This window comes from Danio rerio, chromosome 21 (assembly GCF_049306965.1).
Source record: "Danio rerio strain Tuebingen ecotype United States chromosome 21, GRCz12tu, whole genome shotgun sequence".
In the NCBI taxonomy this organism is placed as follows: Eukaryota; Metazoa; Chordata; class Actinopteri; order Cypriniformes; family Danionidae; genus Danio; species Danio rerio.
Window position 1 is genome coordinate 14,629,238 of NC_133196.1, and position 18,298 is coordinate 14,647,535.

General features: G+C 32.2%; 1 protein-coding gene across 6 annotated transcripts in view; it reads left to right on the forward strand.

Annotated features, from left to right (window-relative positions):
- The window catches only part of specc1lb (sperm antigen with calponin homology and coiled-coil domains 1-like b), a 63,046-nt gene that overhangs the window by 30,793 nt on the left and 13,955 nt on the right, over nt 1-18,298 (forward strand). For 3 of the 6 annotated variants that reach the window (XM_068216012.2, XM_005161102.5, XM_021469028.2), the window contains exons 10-13: nt 4,252-4,327; nt 4,638-4,727; nt 6,912-7,065; nt 9,888-9,990. In XM_068216012.2, the coding sequence (XP_068072113.1) occupies nt 4,252-4,327; nt 4,638-4,727; nt 6,912-7,065; nt 9,888-9,990 (423 nt within the window). The remainder of the gene's footprint in view (nt 1-4,251; nt 4,328-4,637; nt 4,728-6,911; nt 7,066-9,887; nt 9,991-18,298) is intronic. The other 3 variants (XM_073935070.1, XM_073935069.1, XM_021469029.2) reach the window with 1 other exon arrangement.

Genomic DNA, 18,298 nt, shown 5'->3' on the forward strand with positions numbered 1-18,298 from the left:
AAGTTAAGAAAGACTACAGTATATACAGTGCTCAGCATATAGGAGTAAACCCCTCACAAATCTATGTTTTAAATTCATATTTTCTAAAAGATGATACACAATATTATATTTCTGCATATACAGTTGAAGTCAGAATTATTACCCCCCTGAATTATTAGCCCCCCTGTATATTTTTTCAACGAAGAGAAGAGAAAACACATTCTAAACATAATAGTTTTAATAACCCATTTCTAATAACTGATTTATTTTATCTTTGTCATGATGATTGTAAATAATATTTTACAAGATATTTTTCAAGACACTTCTACACAGCTTAAAGTGACATTTTAAGGCTTGACTAGGTTAATTAGGTTAATTATGCAGGTTAGGGGAATTAGGCAAGTTATTGTATAACGATGGTTTGTTCTGTAGACTATTGAAACAATATATAGCTCAAAGGGGCTAATGATATTGACCTCAAAATGTTTTTTAAAAATTAATAAAACTGCTTTAATTCTAAAATAATACAAATAAGACTTTCTCCAAAAAAAATATCGGACATACTGTGAAATTTCCTTGCTCTGTATAGTTTATTTTTTATTTATTTATTTATTTATTTATTTTATTTATTTTACCATTTTTAATTTTATTTTATTTTACAAGATCTATTTTCCAGACATTTGAAAGCCTACATTTGAAATTTCTAGCTGTATGTTTGATAGATGCTTAAGGAGGTCTCTCTGATGACTCTAGCAGATGCATGTCAGTTCTTCTATATGGGGATTTAATGTGTGTCAAATGAGATCTCCAGATTGTGCGTGTGTGTGGAGCTAGACTGGGGCTTTCCTTCTCTTTCTCTTCACGGATGTCCTCTGCATCGGCACTGTGTTTCAGTAGGCCGTGCAAGTCTCATCCAAATGTGCCAAAACAGGATGTTTTCGTGAGGAAAAAGAAAAAAAATTAAGCAGCTTGACGTAGTTTTGAGTACTAAATGCGTTCAAGTCATAGCGATCTTGTGGCGAATTTGAGTTTATTATTGGTTCTTGTACTTAACATGATGTACTGAGGACATCATGCTGCTTGAGGAGGAGGAGGAGGTTTGGATTTAGAAGTCTGTTTTAGGGTAAATGGCTGGAAAAACTTAGAGAATATCCATTTTATATTGGAAAAAATCTCTTTGAAGTATTGGTCATTAAGCTTGTTTAAAAACTTATGAAAATCTAGTTCACATGAGTGTTCAGGGTTAAAACAAACAAACTGTTTTTGAGGCATTTAGCAAAATAAATAACAATAAATGTCTTTAGCGAAATGGCAAGTAAATATTTGTCACTTTCATGGAGTTAATAATAAAGGGCAAAAATAACTGGCTGCTCCTGGTTTTCCTAGTTGACCAATTGTTGCTTGTTTAAGCCATTCATTGGGCAATTTCAAGTTTATGATCACAATTGCTTAAAATAATGGAGGGAGAAAATGGTTTTAGTGTCAGGGATGAGAAATAATGTTGCTTATGTCTTTGTAGTATATTACAGATAAAAACTGAAGCAAAGTAAAAAGTGTTTGAAGTATAATTTTAAACTTTAAGTACACATTATGCAAATCACATTTTATTTAATTTAATTTTTTAATTTAATTTATTTATTTATTTATTTTATTTTTTATTTTTTTATTCAGTGTTTTTAAGGGTCATGTAATTTTAGAATGTCTATTCCAGACATTTGAAAGCCAGGAAATTTTTTTAATGTTTGTGTCCAAATCATGGAATATTAGGAAAATATGTTTTATGCTTTAAATAAAAAAAAGTAAATGCATTTTTTTTCCATCGTTTTACGCCTGTTTTGTATTGCACACAGTTAAATTATTCATTGTTATTCTCATAGTGACTAATAAAGTTTAAAAAATTTATATATTTAATATATTCTTGTACTATTATTTCATTATTTGACATTATTTTAACATATAATTCATATATGAGTTCATATATCTTTTGTTCATTTGATATTTGATCTAAATTGGGAACCCTGCACATTCTTATAAAATCCGCAAATCCTTTAAAAAATGTACGCTATTGTTCAAAAGGTTTGAAAATTGTGTCATTTATTTGAAAGGAATAATTTCTTGTGATCTCAGAGTCTGTTTATTTGATCCAAAAATCACATTGATCCACAAAATATTTTTGTAACATCCTTATTCAAAGCTTTCACAACAAAAAGTAACTTTTATAAGTTTTTTTTTATCATCTTTTGTGTTACAAAGAGTTCTAATGTTCTTGCAGACAGACAATATTTTGCTGCACGATTGTGTTTGTGAAATTGTGTTATTGAGCACAAGACAGAGTGAGGCTATGAAAACCAACGCTTTAAAAACATCAACAATTCACCTCTAACCGTGTTGACCACCTGAGCTTTAATATTACTTTGTTGCATTTATTCAATGCTTCAATATGTGTTTAAGTTGGGCTGTGATCTACGGATGAGTGATATTTATTTGTGACGTATTCCGGATGATTTTCCTAGTGATATAAAACAGATCATAACACTGACTTTAATGTCTGCAGATGGTCATAAGACGGCCGCACAACCCATACTTGTCTTATGACTTGCATTTTTTAGTAGCGCATGTGGTTTAAACTTCAGTTACAAAACTGCTCTTGAGTCGGCTGTTCATTTCTTGAAACTGGCATTGTCTGTATTTTTTCCTCATCAAAAAGACTCTCAGCCAGTTTCCATGTCTTAATAATAAATAATAAAACAGATATTTATTGTATTGTGTATTAAAATGTAATTAATAGAAGCTAAAACAAAAATATATATATAGAAACATAAAAAAAAAACATTTTACAAAATAAGTAATTACCTAGTAATTACACAATAAACAATCTTAAAGGAAATTGGAAGTTGAAATAAAATTGTAATTAAATCAAATAACTATTGTATTCAAATAACTATATATTATAATCAAATAACTAAATATTTGAAGCAATTTAAGAATAAAAATAATAATGAAACTGCTAAAACTAAAATATATATTTTTAAAACTGCTTGAAATAAATGTTTTGTTCTAAATCACCCTTATAACAAAAATAATAATAATAATTATGTTTTGGCTTATTGCAATAATAATAATGATGATAATAATAACAATACTTATTATTGTTATTATTTCTTCTTCTTCTTCTAATAATAATAATAATAATAATAATAATAATAATAATATTGAAATCAAGATAATGTACAGTTTTACAAATTTTGTTGTGCATCTTTGTCATTATTTTTTATTATTATTCTTTTAATGTCTACAATTTATTTGAATACATGTCTGTTTATTTGAGTTTTTTGTCAAACTAAATAAATGAAGACTACTTAATATAAAATAAGTAATTTTATGTTTTAAATTTAAATGCAAATATTTTTAATAATAATTATTGTTATTATTTTGAACAATAATAGTATTAATAATACAAAATAATATGCAGTTTTGGTAATGTTGCTGTGTATTTTTGTCATTATTTTTTTGTCTAAATGATTTTAATACATGTCTGTTTATTTAGACTAGCTAAGATAAAATTAGTCATTTAATGTTTTTAATTTAATTTAATGTTTTAAATATTTATTTCATTTCAATGTAAAAATATGTTTTGTCCTATTATTTCCTACTGTGTATAAACAAACAAAAAAATAAAACAAATAAATAAATTCCAGTCGTGTGGTGATCTTTTAATTTTATTTAGTATTTATTTTCTTTTAATTGTAAAAATTTTGTCCTACTATATCCTACTGTACATAAACATACAAATATATAAATACATTTTTGCCCTGTGGTGACCTTTTAATTTTGTTTAATATTTATTTCCTTTAATTTTAAAATGTGTTTTTGTCCTACTACCTCCTAATTTACATAAACAAATAAATAAATTCCAACCATGTGGTGGTCTTTTCATTTTATTTAATCTTTTTTTATTAAAAATGTTTTTGTCCTACTTCATCCTACTGTTTATAAACAAACTAACAAACAAACAAACAAACAAACAAACAAAATAAATAAATGCATTCCACCCATGTGTTGATCTTTCAATTTTATTTAGTATTTGTTTTAAATATTTTTATTTAAAAATGTTTTTGTCCTACTGTATACACACACACACACACACACACACACACACACACACACACACACACACACACACACACACACACACACATCATTCATTCATTCATTCATTCATTCATTCCAGCCCTGTTTTGATCTTTAGTTTGTCCTCTTTCTGTGTTGCAGAGACACACCATCAGCTCCAAACCTCTGTCATCAATGCTGGACAAAAGGCCGAGCTTCAATGACCTGAACATACCAGGTGTGCTGACGTTTCTCTCACTGCAGACCTCACTCCTCCATCTTTCACTCTGTTCCTTCAGTCGTCTCTGATCTCGTTATTCAGGGGCGACGGCAGGGCTAAAGGTCAGGGGTAATGGCTCTGCTACCTTTCCCTCAGGCGCTTCACTTTTGCAGTTAATAAGAGCTCAGCTTGTGTGCCAGGCCTTGAAAAGGAAGCAGGAGATTTATTTTAGATGAGCACGGGCTTAGTCGTGCCACATAACACCCATTGTTGTCGTTGTTGTTGTTTTTCCATGATCGTTTGTGTGACTTTTTCTTTTATTCAATAGCAGAGCACCTCTTGCGGACCTCACCTGTAACGCGGCCTGGCTGCCCTATTCAGAGAGTCACAAACATGGACACCAGCAAGGCCATTTCAGGTACAAACTCAAGACTGGGGAGAGATTTGAAATGCTTGTTTTATTCACATTCAGTATTTAATTTTTCTCAGGTATATGTTGTGATATGAAAAGATACAGCGGTTTATTTGTATTAAGAGCAAATTAATTGTTACCAGCATATCTCGCTTTATATTCATTATTGGGGTATTGTTGGTTCTTTTTTCAACTTTATTGTTATTTTCTCCAACTCTGCAGGATTTGCAAATACAATTACAGATACAGAAAAAACTAAATGATAAATGTTTGATGACATGCTTGGATGTGATTTAAACAAAAAATACAGCAACACTTTCATAAATACGCAAATAAAAAGAATTAATAAAAAAAATGGAACAAAGCTCAACAAGATCATCCAAACAAATATGCAAAAACAACAACAATTTTAAGTAGATGCAGTCAATAATAATAATAATAATAATAATAATAATAATAATAACAGTTTGAGTGCTTGCTGGGGAGACTGAGAAGAAGTTTGAAATATTTAATTTGTATTTGCAATATTTTATTTTTTGTAGTTTATGTTGTGTTATGAAAAGAAACTGGAAATTATTTGTATTTGGAACAACTTGGGACAATACAAATAATTTACTTGCTGGAGAAACACACATGGATATGTTTATATTTATATTATTATTATTTGCTGTTTGGTTCAAACTATAATATTTGTCATAATTTATTATTTTTGTTATTTATTTATTGTTATTCATATTGAAATTGAAAATTTATGTGTTTTCTAAAAATTCTGTAAATATGTAAAAGCAGACGTGCAAAAATATGAAATATTCTACAATATTAAATTAAGTATATGCTCTTTTTGCTTTAATTTTATAGTTGTCATTGTTAATAATAACAAAATAATAATAATATAATAATATTTAAAAACTACTAATAATAGTATAATAATAATAATACTATAATATTACAAGACTTCTAATAATAGTATAATAATAATAATAATAATAATAATATAAAAATACCACTACTAATACAATAATAAAATTAAGCATTTTAATAATATAATATAATATTAATTATTATATAACAATACTACTACTTATAAAAATAGTTTAATTACAGTAATATAATAATAATAATATAACATTACTACTACTACTTATATAATAATAATAATAATAACAATATAGCAATACTACTGGTAATAATATATTTATAAATAATTATAATATAACAGTACTACTACTAATATAATAATAAAATAATAATAATATAACAATGCTACTAATAATGGTATGATAATTACAATGATGATAATATAATAATAGTATTATAATAACAATAATAATAACATAACAATACTAATAATAATAGTATTATAATAGTAGTAATAATAATAACAATAATAATAATATAACAATACTACTAATAATAGTATAATAATAATAGTAATATAATAATAATAAAAATAATAATAATATAACAATACTACTAATAATAGTATAATAATAATAGTAATATAATATAATAATAATAAAAATAATAATAATATAACAATACTACTAATAATAGTATAATAATAGTAGTAATATAATAATGATAATATTAAAATAATTAATAATAGAAGGTCGCTGCTTCGAGCATCGGCTCAGTTGGCGTTTTTGTGTGGAGTTTGCAGTGTGTGGAATGTTTAGTGTTTTATATTTTTTATAATATTAATAATAGTACTACTACTACTACTATTAATATTAATAATAATAATTGCTATTATTAATAATAAAAATAGTACTAATCATAATCCAAATTGGTATTTATACTATATATTATATTTAACTTAAAATAAATACATTTTTAGCCTAAGGGCTGCATTGATTAGAAAATGTGCACAGAAGTTTTCAGAATAAACCTGATCTCCTTATTAATCTGTATGCACACATGGCGTCTGAAACAACTTCACTCTTTATTTAATCACAGTTTATGCACACTCGCCCTAAGCCACATTGAAATATTGACTTTGCTTTGATATATTACTCAGCCTTAGTTTAAACCCTAAATAATGCATCAACTAAGCATTCAACTGTACATGTACTCAACATGTCTAAAGCTCATTTACATGTGTATAAGTGACCGATTTCAACTGTAAAATGATCACATGGTTGATACTATCTCCTGAAAAACCCTAAAATAATGCTTATCCTCTGCACACAGTTTCCCGTAGGAGCAGTGAGGAGTTGAAGAGAGATTTGTTGGCCCCGGAATCGTCTGCTCCGTCATCCCTCATGTCTTCTCCACAGCTGTCTCTGTCCTCAAACGCGTCCTCTCCCACTGCCTCCATCACACCCACCACACGAGGCCGATTACGGTAAGCGGGACGGCCCTTCCTTGTTTGCCTCTTTTATGTTCATTTCTTCTTTTGTTGACTTTCTAGAAGACTCGCTCTCGCTGTCAGCTCTGCCAGATGTTGTTTCTCTCTGTTTCACACTCCCGTCTCTGCCGCCGTGTTGACAGGCCGCTGTTTTGAGAATGGATGTCACTCGTTTGCCTGTTCTGAAACCTGACCGCTGGTCCACCTTTTGAATAGGCTATTGGAGGAAGACCAGTCATTCTGCACTTTCCTTTATTATCAGTACATTTCCTTCTGGTTGTAGCTGTAACTTCTTTGCTGGAAAAATCCGGCTTGAACCAACTTCTGATAATACTCGAGTACTGACTGATTGAAGCTGGAGGATTATTTCATTAATAATAGATTTTTTTTATTAAAATGTATTATTACTATGATTTTATTATTATTATTATTATTATTATTATTATTGTTACATAACTTATAATTTGTGATTTTATTTAATGTATTATATAATATAACTCTTTATGAATTATAATAACTATTATAGAATTTAATGATTGTAATAAAAAAATATAATGATATAATCTATATTAATAAAGCTAGACAATAGTCATTGCATTAATAACTGTTGTTGTTGTTGTCACAGACACATAATATAGTATAGTATAATATAACTACATATGTATGATAATAGCTTATGGTATTCAATGAATTTAATAATACAATATTATATAATGTATAATGATGTACATAAACAAAAGTCTTTGTGTCTTTGTGTAACTATCATATTATTATTATTATTATTATTATTGTTGTTGTTGTTGTTGTTGTCACAGACACATAAGTTATAATTTATGTGATTTTATTTATTGAATGTATTATATAATATAACTATTTATGCATGATAATAACTATTATAGAAGTTAATGATTGTAATAATAAAAATATAACGATATAATCTATATTAATAAATATCTAGACAAGAGTCATTGTGTTAATAACTATCTTATTATTATTATTATTATTATTATTATTATTATTATTGTCACCGACACATAACTTATAATCTGTGTGTGTTAATTTATTTAATGTATAATATAACTATATATGTATGATAATAACGTATGGTATTTAATGATTATAATAATACAATACTATATAATGCATGTTTTTATATATATAAAAACCCCTTTGAATTTTTCTTTCTTTTTTAAATATTTCCTAAATTATGTTTAACAAAGCAAGGAAATTTTCACAGTATGTCTGATAATGTTTTTTTTTCTAGAGAAAGTCTTATTTGTTTTATTTCGGCTAGGATGATAGCAGTTTTAATCTTTTTAAAAAGCATTTTAGGGACAAAATTATTAGCCCCTGTAAGCAAATTTTTTTTTTGATAGTCTACAGAACAAACCATCTTTATGCAATAACTTCCCTAATTACCCTAACCTGCCTAGTTTACCTAATTAACCCAGTGAAGCCTTTAAATTTCACTTTAAGCTGTTTAGAAGTGTCTTAAAGAAGATCTAGTAAAATAATATTTACTGTCATCATGGCATAGATGAAATCAGTTATTAGAAAAGATGCGACCAGATGACCGGATGTGATGTATTTCAGTGTTGTCCAAGCAGGGGTTTGAAATAGAAATAGTTTTTAACGTTTTTCTTTAACAAGAGAAAAGTCTATATGTAAAAAAAAAAACATTTCTATTCATAATTGATTAATAAACATGATTTTTTTATGTTGTCTCCTCATTCCCTCCATCATTTTTAGCAGTGTATGAGTTTATAGTATTCATTCAACCATAGTGAATGCACAGCGAATAATGGCTCTTGCTTTTGCACTCCTTTATTTCGAACACTGCGAGAACAGCTTCTCTCCAATTGTGCATGACAAAACTAAAAAATTCTGTGCGACTGCCACAAGGGGGCTTATTCCGGCAGTCGTGTCCAAATGTTGTGTGAAGTGGAAAGGCGGCGTTAGGGCTTATTATGCAGTCCTGTCACCATCTTGTTTAAAAACAAGCTAATGGCCGCCGACGCGCTCTCTCCGAAATTATAAATATATTAAAATAGGCACTATCCTTATAAATAAACTGCATAGTTGCAGTCTAAGCAACTACATTATCGACTAATAAAGCTTCAAAAGTGCATTATGTTGTCCAACAGCTGCAATATTTGTCAAACTGTAGGGTATCCTCTGCTTGTTTTTGTATGTGGGCAGAGTAATTCACAAGGGTGAAGGGTTAAGAGGTTGAATGAGTGCTGTTATTTGCAGAATATCGTACAGCTATCAGCCAATCAATAATGTATTAAAAGAAATAATGACTGGAGTAATAAATTTCTTTGAAACTGCATACAATAAGAAAGCAGTTATGTAAAATTGTAATAAATATTTAACAATTTAACCTTTTTTTTTTTACATTTAATAAATGCCTCCTTGATGAACAAAAAAAAAAAAAAACATGAAAAAAACTGACCCCAAACTTTTGTCCGGTAGTGTGTAAGTATGTATTAAATAGCACATCAGATTGGTAACTGCTGCTTATTTTGAAGTAATTACACACTTTGCAGCAGTGTGTTGACGTTTCTGGTCCTTTTGCTCATTTTAAACCTTCATAATGCCTTCCTATGATGAGTCAGGTGGGCTATTTTTGAAATACCGAATCATTAATCAGTTTATAAATTGTTACAGTGTCAGAACAATCTAAGAAAAGCACATCTATCAGGTCGAAGCGGCTTTGTAGAATTTCCACTCCAAAAAACATGAGGGATGGTTTTTGCTCTGAAAGTTGAGTCTGATTTAGAGGAAGTGTGTTGTTAAAGTGATTGATGTTTCTTCAGAGAGGAACGGAAGGACCCTCTGTCTGCACTGGCCAGGGAATATGGAGGATCCAAGAGGAACGCTCTTCTCCGCTGGTGCCAGAAGAAGACCGAGGGCTATCAGGTACTTGCTGATGTTTTGCTTTTGTGCCTACATTTAATTGTCTTTGTGCTGATTAGTCAGGCCCAGTATTTATGACCATAGAAGTATCCGCTGAATTGACTATTTTGGTCAGATCAGCCATATATGTGGCATTATTCAAAAATCTATATCAGCATTTGTTAAATTAAACACCATGTTGGTTATCGGACATAAAATTATTTGCGATTTGCACCCCTATTAATCCTGTAGGCTGGAACATGATGCTGAACATTATAATAATTCAGGAGGACTAATAAATCTGACTTTAACTGTAGTAGTCCCTGGCTATAACACAGTTCGCATTTCGTGGCCTCAGTTTTGCAGATTTTTGTTTTCATGAAATTTGACATGCTTATTTTCTACAGCGCATTGTATTCTGCGTCTTGATTAGTGCATTGTGTTCTGCCTCCTGATTGGCTGTAGACCATTGTCAATCAATCCCCTCTGCAATCCCCTTCAGAATGCGTTCAGCTTGCCAAATTTACATAAATCTTCGATCGCTAGCAGTGTAACTCTGAAGTGCTGTACTGGAGGTTTGCAAGTTTTCCCTCCACAATATCAATAAAATGTAGTGTCAAAGGCACCTGCAGAAGCACCCAAAAGGCAGAGGAAGATGCTAACCATCGCTCAAAAAGTTCTTCTGGACATGCTAAAGGAAGGTAGAATTTATACGGCTGTAGTGCGCCATTACAGAATAAATAAATGAAGATCATTGGTTTTAATCTTTGGTTTCATTCTATATCACTGGACTTATTTTTCTACGAAGGTTTAAACTTTGAGAGTGTTTAAAAGATAGAAAAGTGTGGGAATGGTAATGCCTATCTGAGAAAAGTGTATAAAGTGTGTAGTGAGGGGTTTTACAGCCTTAAAACATCTATAATAATTGTGGAAAATAAAGCTGACTACTTTGCGGATTTCGCGGATTGCTGGTTATTTTTAGTATGTAACTCCCATGAATAACGAGGGACCACTGTATATATTTAAAAAACAATTGTATATGTATTTCTTTCATGTTTTAAAACCACAAACTTTTTTTAACTGCCCAATTTAAATTAAAATCATTTCTAATATCATTTAAATCTCGATCTAAACCTAAACACTAGCAACCGTTGTGTTATTTCAGCAGATTTTAAAATGAATACATGTTTTGTGTGCAATTTGACATTACTTGGCGTTCAGGTATTCTTTTTAAAGTGTGTTTGATTTTTATTTATTTTTTTTTAAGATATATTTTTGGCTTTTTTGCCTTTATTAGATAGGACAGTGTTGAGACAGGAAGCAAAGTGGGAGAGAGAGAGAGAGAGAGGGGGTAGGGTAGGGAAATGTCCTCGAGTCGGGATTGGAACTCGCGATGCCCTGATGTGCTATTGCACCATATGTCGGCGCGCTAACCACTAGACTATTGCGCCGACGAGTGTGTTTGATTTTTAAACAGAACGTGACCATGCATAATGTACAAATGCATCTTCTATTGCTATTACCCTTCTGCTGTCAAGCATATAAAATATTTACCTTGCAAAGAGGGTTTTTGACCATGATGTTACCCTGGTTTCCTTTAAGCCAGGAAGTGTGCTACAATTCTCCTGCTTCATGCCTCATGTCACAAACAAAAGACCTCTAATGAGACAGAGCATTTATAAGCACAGAAATCAATGCATGATTTAAACATAATAGTTATCACCGTATACTTCCTCAGTTGATTTGATAATATTAAGAACTGTAAACAAAGTTTTACAATTATAACAAGTTTTTTTTTTTAAATGTGCAAATGGTTAGTTAATTCTGAAACATCTATCACATCTAATATTAAAGTTTTGTTTTGACATATTATATGTGTGTACTGTGCATATATAAGTGCATTTATTTAAGAAAACGTTTATTTATATATAAATATATATATATAATAGAAATTTTATATAAATTTAATATCTATGTATCAAAATTGTTTTGTATAGTTTTGTCTATGTTTGTGTGCGTATCAGATACACATAATACAGTACATCCGGAAAGTATTCATAGCGTCTTTTTTTTCCACATTTTCATGTTACAGCCTTATTCCAAAATGGATTAAATGTATTTATTTCCTCTAAATTCTACACACATTACCCCATAATGACAATGTAAAAAAAAAAAGATTTTTTTTTTTTTAATTTGCATATTTATTCAAAGTAAAAAACCTGAAAAATCACATGTACATAAGTATTCACACCTTTGTTTAATACTTTGGTGATGCCCCTTTGCTAGCAATTAGAGCCTTAAGTGTTTTTGAATATGATGGCACAAGCTTGGTACACCTGTCTTTGGGAATTTTTGCCCATTCCTCTTTGCAGTACCTCTCAAGCTCTATTAGGTTGGATGGAAAGCAACAGTGCACAGCCATTTTCAGATCTCTCCAGCGATGTTCAATAGGATTTAGGTCTGGGCTCTGGCTGGGCCACTCAAGGACATTCACCGAGTTGTTATGAAGCCACTCCATTGATATTTTGGCGGTGTGCTTTGGGTCATTGTCCTGTTGAAAGAAAAACCGTCTCCCAAGTCTAAGGTCAAAAGCACTCTGCAGCAGGTTTTCATTCTGGATGTCTCTGTACATTGCTGCATTCATCTTTCACTCTATCCTGACTAGTCTTCCAGTTCCTGCTTCTGAAAAACATCCCCACAGCATGATGCTGCCACCACCATGCCTCGCTGTAGGGAAGGTATTAGCCTAATGTTGAGCGGTGCCCAGTTTTCTTAAAACGTAATGCCCGGTATTCACTCCAAAGTGTTTAATTTTAGTCTCCTTAGACCAGAGAATTCTGCTTCTTATGGTCTAAGAGTCCTTCAGATGCCTTTTGGCTTCCGTCTGGCCACTCTACCAAACAGGCCTGATTTGTGGATTGCTGCACAGATGGTTGTCCTTCTGTAAGGATCTCCTCTCTCCATAGAAGAAAGCTAGAGCTCAGAGAGATTGATCACCTCCCTGACTAAAGCCCTTCTCCCCCAATCACTCAGCTCAGATGGTCGGCCAGCTCTAGGAAAAATCCTGATGGTTTCAAACATCTTCCACTTACGGATGATGGAGGCCACTGCGCTCATTGGAACTTTCATGGCAGCAGAATTTTTTCTGTAACCTTCCCCGTCTCGATGGTTTACAGACAATTCCTTTGTCTTCATGCTTGGTTTGTGCTTTGACATGCACTATTAACCCTGGGTTCTGGTATAGAGAGGTGTATACCTTTTCAAATCATGTCCAATCAACTGAATTTACCACAGGTGAACTCCAATTAAGCAACTGAAGCAACTCAAGAATGATAAGTGGAAAAAGTAAAGCACTATGAATACTTTCCAGATGCACTGTATATGTATTGTAATTAAAATCTACAGACACATTGTAAAAATAATAATAATAATAAAAATGCTACGAGAATCCAAAATAAACCACTTTAAAAATCCAAACATTTCTAAATTTACATGTGAATGAGTGAAGAAATGGTTTATTTATTTATTTATTTAATTTTGCCAGTAATGTCTCACCTAAAACTTGTTGCTGAGATGAATTGGGGGTGTTATGATTTATCACTTCCATGCAAATCTATTTCCCTCTTACAGTTTTGCTAGTTCTTTTGTCTTTGACACACCAGTACCTCACCATCTCTGTCTCCTGCTTTCTCTGTCTGTCTCTGTGTAAGTGTGTGTGTGATTGATGGTAATGTCCACCAGTGGATAAAAGCCATTTTTCACTGCTACTCTAATGTGTTCATTACAAGCGGCCTGGCTTCACTTGAAGTGCACTTTTCTCCAAGCGTGCAGCCAGCCGACCTGTGTTTCTCTGTTTTCAATGTGATTAGCGTAATGCTCTTGCTCTCCCCTGGGCCTTCCTGTTTTTGCACACAAGACCTCTTTTCATTAGCTGCTCACTTTGAACACCGGCACGCAGACAAGGGAAGACACGGGGGAGGATGTGTCTTGGTGACCCTCTCTCTTCACATGCTTCTGTTGTGCTGATGGTTGTTGGACTGTAAACAATATGACAGTTGGGAAGGGGAGGGTAGGGCTGCAGGGCATCGGAAAAATCTCGTATTTTGTTTTTCTGTAATTTGCGATATGAATACACTTTCACTAGATGCCATAAATAGCTCTATTTGGAAATAATTCATTCATTTAAATTGATTGCAATGATTCTGTAGGGGAGTGAATCACACATAAAGTCTTATAATCAACACACAAGCATTCATTCATTAATTTTTCTTCGGCTTAGTCCTTTATTTATTAGGAGTCGCCACTGCGTAATGAACCGCCAATTATTCCAGCATATGTTTTATTCAGCGGATGCACTTCCAGCTGCAACCCAGTACTGGGAAACACCCATGCACACTCATTCACGTGCATACACTACAGCCATTTTAGTTCATTAAATTCATCTATAGACCTTTTTCAAAGAGCACAAAATTACCTGTTATGCTTTGTGTGTGTGTGGATACTTCGAACTTTCAGTCGGCGGCTTGTATAAAGTATAGAGTCACATTTGGACAACTTTGAAATGATTGTTTTAATCTATTTTATTTAATCTAAGTTCACACTTCGATAATGCTCGACTATAATAGCAGGTTTGGCATGATGTCCCGGGAGAGAGCCTTGAGCTCTGAGATAGATAAGCCCAAGGTTTCCGCCTAGTCAATGAGCATTAGGAGGCATACGAGATCAGGTATTTTTCGAGAGCCGCTAGTTTGTTTGTTTTTTACCTATACTTTGGTTAATAAGGTGGTCTATAAGAATCTATTCAGTATGTATGCGTTGTGCTTGTCACATGTTTTTAGACTGTGGGGGTAAACCGAAGTACCCTGGGAAAACCCCCGCAAACACGGGGAGAACATGCAAACTCTGCGCAGGGAGTGCCGACTGGCTCAATTAGAAAAATCTGAGCCGCCGTGTCGCCCGATCCTAGAATTGAGGAGGAGGGATAGAGGGGTTTTTTTTTTCAAAACAAAAACAAGGAATGATTTTTAGGCAGGATATTTATAGTAGTTTTGGAATAATCTGATAGGCTAGCTAATGATTAGCGATAAGGAACGCTGTAATCGATCATATCACGTGATCCTCTCAAAATTAGTTTATGAAACTTGACTTGCTTGTAACGTTTTTAAACTAATACTGCTAATGATTAACGCAATCTCTCCTGCATGTTTAAATGATTTTTTTTTTCCATTTCATTTTTAAAAATGTGATCTAATAGACCTTTTTCATGGCTGCTGCATGGAGGGCGCCATAGCGACCAGCGTCTTCCGGTAGAATGCTAAAAACCTCCGTTTACAGCGTGTACAACTGGTGTTTTTGTGACACACAACTTAGAAATGTGTCTGTTAAAGCCGTAATAATCTGTCACATGTGGTTCAAGCGCGTCAGAAATACGAGAAAAACGTTCTCCTATTTCACGTGTCTGCCGTCAGAAATACAGTGTGTGTGTGTGTGTGCGTTCCCGGCCTGCCAGCTGTTAGCTCAGCGGCTCTTTAACACACACACATGCATATTTTCACTTTGTCACAGTTATTAAATCAGTGTGTCAGTGGCACAGTACAGGCTACGTGTGTGTGTCAAACATTTTGGTGAATTACATTTGTTTGGGCTGGTTATATATTTGAAATAAAGAGAAAATGTTGACTTTAGCGATGACAAGGCTTCATTTAAACTGCAGAAGATGCCGTCTGACAACGAGGGGAAAATGCCTCACAGCAGCTGTTTTCCATCCTATTAGATCGCATTTCTTTAAATGATCAGTCCAGGAGATGATGCTGATGGACAACAGTATTAGTTCAAAGCGGATAAAAGCAGGTAAAATAGATTAAAACTATCGTTTCAAAGCTGTCCAAATGTGACTGTTTACACGCATCAGCTGCCGACCGGAAGTTCTTCGCATTCTCCTTGCGCATACACGCAAAGCTTAATGGGTAATTTTGCGTTCCAAGACAAAGGTCTATAGAAATGAAAACAACTGCTGCAAGGCATTTTAAATGGAGCATTGTGATTGCTTAAACTCGTCATCGCTAAAGTCAACATTTTCTCTTTTTCTCAAATATATAACCAATCCAAACAAATTTAATTCACCAAAATGTTTGACACACACACTTCCCCACTGACACACTGATTGAAAGAGTGGCACAAAGTGAAAATAAAGTGATATTGAAATGACAGAAAAACACATACCGTGGTTAATACTTATACCGGATTACAATCAACATGCAAATCAGCCAGCACAGTATCAGTAACGTGCTTTTATTTTTTAAAAACTGCATGGCTTAACGTTTCATACCTGTTAAGTTTCATGCCAGTAATATGATTTGCTTCATAATGCAGTGATCTATTGTGTGTGTGTGTGCATTGAAGAGCCACTCAGACTGAATTAAGAGAGCATTTTTCTCTCGTGCTCAAGCCACATCTAACAGAAGTATATCAACTTTAACACACACCATTTAAAATCAGTTGTGCATCACAAAAACACTCCATAAGCCACTCAAAACGGTACTGACATCCGTTTTCAAGATTGACTAGTTGTAAACGCTGTAAAGGGAAGCTCTAAGCACCCTATTGGAAGAGGCTGGCCGCCCTCCATGCAGCAACCAGGAAAAGGTCTATACCGCATGTCTTTGTACTGTGGGGTAAACCGAAGCACCTAGAGGAAACCCGCGCCAACACGGGGAGAACATGCCAACTCCACACAGAAATGACAACTGATGCAGCCGTGGCTCGGCACTTAATAAAAATTACCTTTTTTTATTCTAAATAATTTGTTGCAATTTATGAATTGCCTAGCATCACAGTTTCAGCTGACAATCTAAAAGTCATCTACATCAGCGATGACCTGAGAATGAACTCCCCCTTTAATGTTATTTGAGGAATTTAGAGTGAAATTCAAAACAATAATGACCTTTACTTCCTCACAACTCTTCCTGATCTGTTAGCTAAGCCAGTTCCTCTCAAATTCACCGACGTGATATAACTGCCAGCCAGTGTATGAATGTTTTATATACACACAAAGCCACATGCAATCTCTAGTTTAATGTTTCTAATAGTTTTTTTTAAATAAATGTTATTCTGAATGGCAATGGATCACAATTTCACCCATATTTTGACATTTGTGTAAAAAAAAAAACGATATCTGCCATATACAGTGCTCAGCTTAATTGAGTACACCCCATTTTGAAAATGAATATTTTGATCCATTTTTCAGTGAATAAAGGCAATGCATTTTAGTGCATTTAAACAAAACAGATTTATTAAACAGATATATTTATTAAAATAATATTTTAGTCACCAAACATACTTAGAAATTGAAAGATAATACAATTAAATTTAAGCTAAATATTGCAAAAAAAAAAATAAAATTACAACCTACAAAATTTCAACTAAATGTTTCAATTTTCTTCTTTTTTATTTAATGTTTTTCCATAACATAAATGTGGGTTTACTAGTTTTTGGAGTGTTATTGCAAGTTATTTTGTTTGATTAGCTCCAGATTTTACTTCAGTACTGACTAATCTAATTTGTATGCAAAAATGTAGTACTGTATAGCTTTCTATTACACATATGAATTTAAAAGAGAGTTTGTGAGGGGTGTACTTATATATGCTGAGCACTGTACGTCTTCAACTAGACAAAGGAATAAGGGTTTATAAATGATGCATTATGTTTTGAATGATAAAAAGGTTTGTTGAGGCAAATGGGTAATCCCCCAAAGGAAATTGGCAAAGTCTGAAGTTTTAAATGATTATTATTAGTTTATCAGTATTTTGGGTTTCCATTGTGATCCTTAAATAGAGTCTTTAAATATGTCATTAAAAAGATTTTAAATAGGCCTGACATACGTTTTTGGGATAGAAAGGAATCATATTTATTCATATATAAATGGAAATCTTTTGTACATTGTGTAAATGTCTTTATTCTCACTTTTGACCAATGTTCTTACTCTTAAAAGTTTTAATTTCTATAAAAAATATCCTAATTGGTCACACATTTTTAAATTGTATTGAACATTTAAAAAGTTGTAAAAGTTGAATAATATAACAAAATATAATATAATATAATATAAATATAACATAGTTGATTAAATGCATTAAATTCATGATACCTAATGCAGTCGAATTGACTTTTTATTGATAAAATACTGATTCTAACACAAATCCACAATGTTTAACATAACTTGGCAGATATCGGAGCAGAAATAAAAGCTGCTGCTCTTTGCATAATATTCTGTTGACTTTTGCATTTGTATGTAAATTTGTGTAGGCTCATTTTTCAAAAATATATGGAAATATCA